Source organism: Sinocyclocheilus anshuiensis, unplaced genomic scaffold (genome assembly GCF_001515605.1).
Source record: "Sinocyclocheilus anshuiensis isolate Anshui unplaced genomic scaffold, SAMN03320099.WGS_v1.1 scaffold1618, whole genome shotgun sequence".
NCBI classification, from domain to species: Eukaryota; Metazoa; Chordata; class Actinopteri; order Cypriniformes; family Cyprinidae; genus Sinocyclocheilus; species Sinocyclocheilus anshuiensis.
The window spans coordinates 54,542-61,510 of NW_015542418.1; the positions used below are offsets into that span (position 1 = coordinate 54,542).

Here is a 6,969-nt window from a genome sequence, read left to right on the forward strand (position 1 = left end):
TTCTGAATTTCTTTGGATCTCGGCATGATGTCTAGCTTTTGAGGATCTTTTGGTCTACTTCACTTTGTCAGGCAACTATTTTTTTTAGCCCCACTCCCGCAAGGTTCTATTTCGCTCCCACCCGCTCCTGCTATATATTCACTCTTTGTTCACCCGCTGTCCGCTTAGAATAATTTTCTTCCCGACCCGACCGTTCCCGCTAAATTTAGATCTCGTTTCCAGAATCTCACATTTACATTTCCGCTACTGAAAGAAAGAGAGATAGGCTGACAAATAAAAGTGTAGTCTGCACAAAATTGTATGTTATTTTGTTCATCTTGTCAAGAGTCTTGAATTTATTGACTTTGACTTGAATTTATATGAATTATCTTAAGACACAAAATTCGTTTAATATTTTATGCAACACAGTAGGGGGAAAAAAATTGTCAGAGAAAATAAAAATGATGTACAAAAATTATATTTCTTATTTTTATTTGTCTTGTCAGGATACAATTCGTTTAACATTGATAACACAATAGGAAAAAGTCTCGCAGACAGAAAAAAAAAAATGTAGCTTGTACAAAAAATAGCCTATTAGCTATTTTTATTCGTCTTGTCAAAATACTAAATGTGTTTGACATTTTTCTGTTAACACAGTAGGAAAAGTGTCGTAGAGAAAAATAAATATGACATCTGTCATTTAAAATTATAGGCTAAGCAAAATATAAACAAAACCGAGTTGAACGTCCTTCAAGGACAGCGCATCCACACTTTGCTCCATCCTTATTCTGCTGTCACTCATCGACAACCTGCCTGTTCTGTCTGAGGGCCGTATATTTACCACCGGTACAGCCTGCTCTGAGCATTGTTATGCACATGCTGCGCACAGACCCCGCAAATAAAACGCGTGACGTTTAAAGCATGCGTGCAGCGCGTGCATAACAGTCCTGAGCACAAGCTGTACCGGTGGTCAATAAGAATAAAGTGCAGATATGCTGTTCTAAATGGACGTCGGGAACAATAGTTAGACCGCCCGCTCCCGTTCAAATTACACCAGAGTTACCGACCACTACCGCGTTTTATTCGGGAATTTAATTCCGTGGCGCAAAAAATCCGGTGGGGTCCCGCGGTACCTCTACCTCTACATTAAAGTTCTGTTTATTGGAATCTCCTACGTCTCTGCGTTTCCTCGCTCCAGCACAGTAGGCTCGCATGACAGTAGTATGTGTGTTTATTTTAATACACACATTATATTAATACAGACAAGCCTAAATTAAATTTGTGCATCATATATAGCAATCATATCTCTTCACAAGATTTGAATATGTTTCTGTTTTGCGATGCTTTTATGACCTTTTTAGATCTTCTAAGATTTGGTTAGCTGGACCTCAATGGGGGGGACAGAAACCTTTTAGGTTTCATTAAAAAATATGTTTTCAATATTTCAATATTGAAGATTAACCAAATTGTTTTAGGTCTGGAACGACATGAGGGTGAGTAAAATTATGAAAGATTTGTGATTTGTGGGTTAACTATCCCTTAACTTATAAAATGTTAAAGTTTCTATAATTTTGTTATTTATATGCTGCCACTGAAGAATTATACAGCATTAATGTTGTGGCTATATATGCAGATGAGAGGACGTGTGAGCCATATCAGTTCCGCTGTAAAAACAATCGCTGTGTTCCCGGCCGCTGGCAGTGTGACTATGACAACGACTGCGGGGACAACTCGGACGAGGATAAGTGTGGTAGGTTTCCACCGCCCGGTGCTGCATCTGAGTGCTGAGACTGCACGGGTCCGGATGAACATCAGGCACACACACATCCAGAGACATGCTTCACCTTACATCACAGCAATGGCAGCAGGAACAGAACGTTCTGTTAGGCTCTCAGACAAGTGGCAGTCAGCGATACAAAATTAACCGAAAAACCTGATCGTTGTCATTCTCATTTATTTGTTCATGAGCACATTTTAATTAACGAGAGGACTTTTTTTTCCCCTTTGTGCATGTTTTTGTTTCGTCCAGTCATTTACGTGTCTACATCTTGTTTATTCTTCATTTCACACTGCCACATTGATGTGGGTTAGAGGTAGGTTTCCATTTTCAAATGTCCACTTCAGTCCTGAACATCTCCGTCAGTGGCTGCTCGCTGGTGACACTGGGAGGCTTGAATGTTCTTTTCTGTTTCACTATGCATGAAAAACTGAAGACAGCAATTTACAGTACATGTAAACGGTTAAAGAAGATCTAATCATGATAATCAATGATTAATAATGAGCCTTTTCCAGTACTCAGCAGCTAGCCACTGTGAAGCCCTTTCCTGCAGTTTTTGAGCAGTTATGGTTTGGATTTGATTTTTGTTTTGCCTGCTGCTCCCAAACACCCAAAGCTCCATCTGTCCTTGTGCCTCTGATTTAAGATGTATGCCCTTAACAATCATATTACCTAAAAACCCCTGCTTCTACAGCTGAAGTGATCTAATGAGACCCTTCTGAGTGAATGTCACGAAAGAAAAAAAACCACACGTGGCATACAATTACCTTTTGTTTTTAGAAAATTCAGCTTGTTTTTAGGACCATTAGGATTTTTTGCACAATGTCATTATTTTTAATGACAACGAAGCACGTTTTTCTCCTAAACGTCTCATTGTAATTTTTCCAGACTTTTAACGTTTGAGTTTGTTTGTAGTTCTTACCATTATCAGTGGCAATTCTTATTCAGCTCTTATTACTGTGATACATTTGAACTTAATGAGCATAAATTATAGACAATGCAGCAAATTGTTATTAGAATGATTTCTGAAGGATCATGTGACACTGAAGACTGGAGTAATGATGCTGAAAATTCACACATTTTAAAATATATTACAGTAGAAAAATTATTTTACGTTTTTACAATATTACTGTTGAGCTTCTCGCTGTATTTTTAATGAATGAATGCAGCTTTCGTGAGCATAAAAGACTTCTTTTAAAACTTTGTTGACCCATAACTGTTGAACAGTTGTGTATAAATACTCAGTAATTCAATAAAACATCATTTTTTTTTTAATTACTGTAACGAGAATAAGCATTGTTTTTGTACTACGAATGAGAATTGGGATGAAAACATGCTTGTCAAAAAATCTTTAGCCTAACAACAGTTTTTGTTTCATGCTAAATATAAATATAATTTCTTTCTTTTGACTATGTAGTGAAATGTGACCTGGATTTGTCTTGACTGCTTTGTAAGATATTGTTGAAATCTCACAGAAGTGTGTCTTGTGTCTGTCAGTGCCCAGGCAGTGTTCTGAGAGCGAGTTTGCCTGCACCAGCGGCCGCTGTATTGCTGGCAGATGGAAGTGTGATGGAGATCACGACTGTGCTGACGGGTCTGATGAGGCAAGTCACAAAACCACTCATTCACACCTGCTTCAGGAAAACACACACTTCAGCAGAATTGATCAGTGATGATCCTCCTGAATAGCAAATACTCACTGCAGTATGTAATGTGTGTGTATTTTGCAGCACGGCTGTGATGTGAAGTGTGATAATGACCAGTTTCAGTGTAAGAACGGTCACTGCATCCCATTCCGCTGGAGGTGTGACGCCGATGCCGACTGCATGGATGGCAGCGATGAGGAGAACTGCGACACTGGAGGTTAAAATCGCACAAAAACATGCTACATACAGAATCAGCTCGAACCGAAACTGTCATTTATTACAGGAATATTTCACCCAAAGATGACAATTTGCTAAAAATGTTCTTAGCCTCAAGTCACACAAGATGTAGTTGTGTTTGTTTCTTCATCTTATTTGAGAAATACATTACATCACTTGCTCACCAGTGGATCTTCTGCAGTGAATGGGTGCCATCAGAATGCGAAAAGCTGCATGTTTGTAAGAAACAAATCCATCATTAAGAAATTTAGGCCCAAATTTTGGCTAAAACACGAGACCTTAATTCATAATAACACTTTCTCCAGTGAAAAAGTCCATCATCTGTTGTCCTTCAAATTCACTAACATATTTGTTTAGCGCTGTTTTCATTTGTAAACAGTGCTTGATCTGTGCATATTTCTCTCCTGATGTATATGAGATGATAGTTCACTGGAGAAAGCAATATTATGGATAGAAGACTCGTATTTTAGCCAGACACAGTGGTTTTGAAGTTAAAAATGTCTTAATGATGGATTTGTTTCTTACAAGCATGCAGCTTTTGGCTTCACAAGATGTTAATGGATAGACTGGATTCGTGTGGATTACTTGTGGGTTATTGTGTTTGGAGTCTCATTCTGACGGCACCCATTCCAAATTTCCATTTTTGGGTGAACTATTCCTTAAACTTTGTTTCTAACCTGTACTGTATGCTGCTTTCGAAAATGTTTGAAGAATCTTCTTATAGCTCTTTTCTATGCAGTGATTTATAGTGACCACATCTGTCAAGCTCCATTAAAAAAAGTCCATACGATTTTTGCACTATATTACATATCTTCTAAAGTCATACAAAAGAGCTTTGTGTGAGAAACAGAGCAAAACGTCATTATTCACTAATCTTAGCCTGTGTTCTTGTCTAGATTCTATGTATGTAGGTATGTGTAGCTAACACAAGGTGAAGAGGTTACATTTTATTGATTTATTGAAGAGGTTGCTTTTATTGTGTTTTTGGAAAGAGCAGGAGAAAAAAAAAATTTCAACACTGTACAGATTTAAAAAGGTATGAGAGTAAGTAAATAATGATAGAATTTTTATTTATGGTTGAACTGTTCCTTTAAACAACAGCGTTACCAGTGCCTACAGTATTAATTAGAGTGATCAGACTCTGGAGAGGGTTTTAGTATTCAAGGAGGCCTTTCTGAAGATGCATTGCCAAGTGTTTTACACACACACACACACACGGTAATTGCTGTGTGGTTGTGCTGGAATGAATACAGATGAGTTACCCTGTCTGTGTGTGTGTGTGTGTGTGTGTGTGTGTGTGTGTGCGTGTAGTGGGTCGATTCTGCCCTCTGGATGAGTTTCCCCCAGCGACTTAAGACTGGCTTTGTGCTCCAGGGTCACATATAAGCCTCATGTTTCAGATATTAAATAGATTCTTTCCTGGATGCTGGTCAATGTTGCATTGCAAGTGTAATTAAATACGCAATATAGTAACAGCTATGACACAAAACACCTGTTCAGCATATTACTGCACTGCGACCTTTAACCTGTATATGTATGTGTCAGAGACTTTATCTTTTGCATAAAGTGTGAATATTGCAACCTGTTAATATGGGTGTGAAAATTTAGGCTTTAGGATTCTTCATTTGCATTAGCAGCGTAGCTTCATTTACATTAACTGTTGCACAAACTCTATCAAATTGAGCGTTTGAATGTTTGGGGTTCAGTCTGACTCTGCTGGTGAAATCGTCTGTATTTTCACATCAAGACTGCTGTGTTTTTATTCTGTGTGTGTTTCAGAGAGATTCCAGTGTCCTCCCACCAGACAGTTCCGCTGCCATAATGACCGAGTGTGTTTGCCAATGTCTAAACAATGTGACGATGTTGACAACTGCGGAGACAACAGTGATGAACTCAACTGCCGTGAGTAATTGCTACTTTTCTTGGCTGATTTATTTAAAATGTCATGTTTTTTTTTTTTGCATGTCATTTTTGCCTGTGCCATTGCACTAAACATTTAACATCATTTTCATGTACGATTTGTTACTGAAAATATTAGTATGGACATATGTGTGTGCATTTTTTATTTTTTATTTGCTGAACTTTTAAGTTTTTTTTTTTTACCACCAATGGGGAATGCAATCCCCTAAATATGTGGTTACAGCCTTGCTAATAGTTATTTATCATTACTAACACTAAACCTAATGTGTTTTCAACTCAATCACAATATGTTCAGTATGGAATTAATAGACTGTGCATATTATTTGAATAATAACGCAGTTATCTGGTAGTAACAAATTGGTCCTGGTCCTTTACACATTGGATTTTGAAGATATATCAATAACCCATGAAGCTTCTCTTTCAAAACATGTTTTGTGTATTTAAACCATTACATCACATGTTTTTGGGGTTGAATGTTTTGGGTTGAAGATCAGTGCAAAAATTGTCCTGCACCCAACCACATGATTCACAGTGAATATTTTTCTGTACATTTATACCAAGAAAAATCTGAGGTGAAATATTGAGATGGACTAGAATGACAAGATAAGTGCAAACGGTGAAATTAAAAAGACTGTCAAAGAAACCTACCTAATGATGACATCCTTTAGATATGATGCAGAAAGTATTATTACTACAGGTGGAAATGACACAGCATAACAGTGTTGAAGAGAAAGTGAGGAATTCATTCATATATGTATGAATTAATTTCTTTTAATCATAAGCAGTCATGAGGACACCAATGAGAATGAGTCATTGATTATGCTAGTAAATGTCTATTGAAGTGAATTTGTCCCTGTTCCCTGTCAGAAACTCCTGCGCCTGCGGTCTGTGGAAAGGGTGAGTTTACCTGCAGCAATGGAAAGTGTATAAGCATTAACCTACGCTGCAATTTCTTCAATGACTGTGAGGACTACGGCTCTGATGAGATCAACTGCAACAAGAAAAGTGAGCCTATTTGTTTATTTGACAGCTTTTTTTTGTCAAACATAAAAGATTGAGGTTCGCTGAGTGTCTATTTATGATGTTCTGTGTCTCTGAACAGATTCAGGTCTAAATGAATGCCGTAACAACCACAGTATTTGTGAAGATGAAGGTCACTGTGTGGTGAATGGAACCGACTGGTTCTGCTCCTGCAAACCCGGCTTCCAGAAAACACACCCGCAAACCTGCACAGGTACCGGTACAGCACACACATGCTGAGAACCAGAGGAGACTAAACTGCTAACAAAACTAAAAAAAAAAATGTTTTGAAGCTTTATCAGCTACAGAAGAGCATGTTTTTACTCATGGTTAAATCTAAGTTAATATATATATATATATATATATATATATATATATATATATATATAT

General features: G+C 37.6%; 1 protein-coding gene across 1 annotated transcript in view; it reads left to right on the forward strand.

The window, feature by feature from the left end:
* LOC107693472 (low-density lipoprotein receptor-related protein 1-like) overlaps positions 1-6,969 on the forward strand; it is a 75,991-nt gene that overhangs the window by 49,052 nt on the left and 19,970 nt on the right. Inside the window, exons 39-46 of the mRNA XM_016492878.1 lie at positions 1,132-1,200; positions 1,613-1,729; positions 3,254-3,360; positions 3,487-3,619; positions 4,951-4,985; positions 5,346-5,541; positions 6,427-6,564; positions 6,662-6,793. Coding sequence (XP_016348364.1) covers positions 1,132-1,200; positions 1,613-1,729; positions 3,254-3,360; positions 3,487-3,619; positions 4,951-4,985; positions 5,346-5,541; positions 6,427-6,564; positions 6,662-6,793 — 927 coding nt within the window. The remainder of the gene's footprint in view (positions 1-1,131; positions 1,201-1,612; positions 1,730-3,253; positions 3,361-3,486; positions 3,620-4,950; positions 4,986-5,345; positions 5,542-6,426; positions 6,565-6,661; positions 6,794-6,969) is intronic.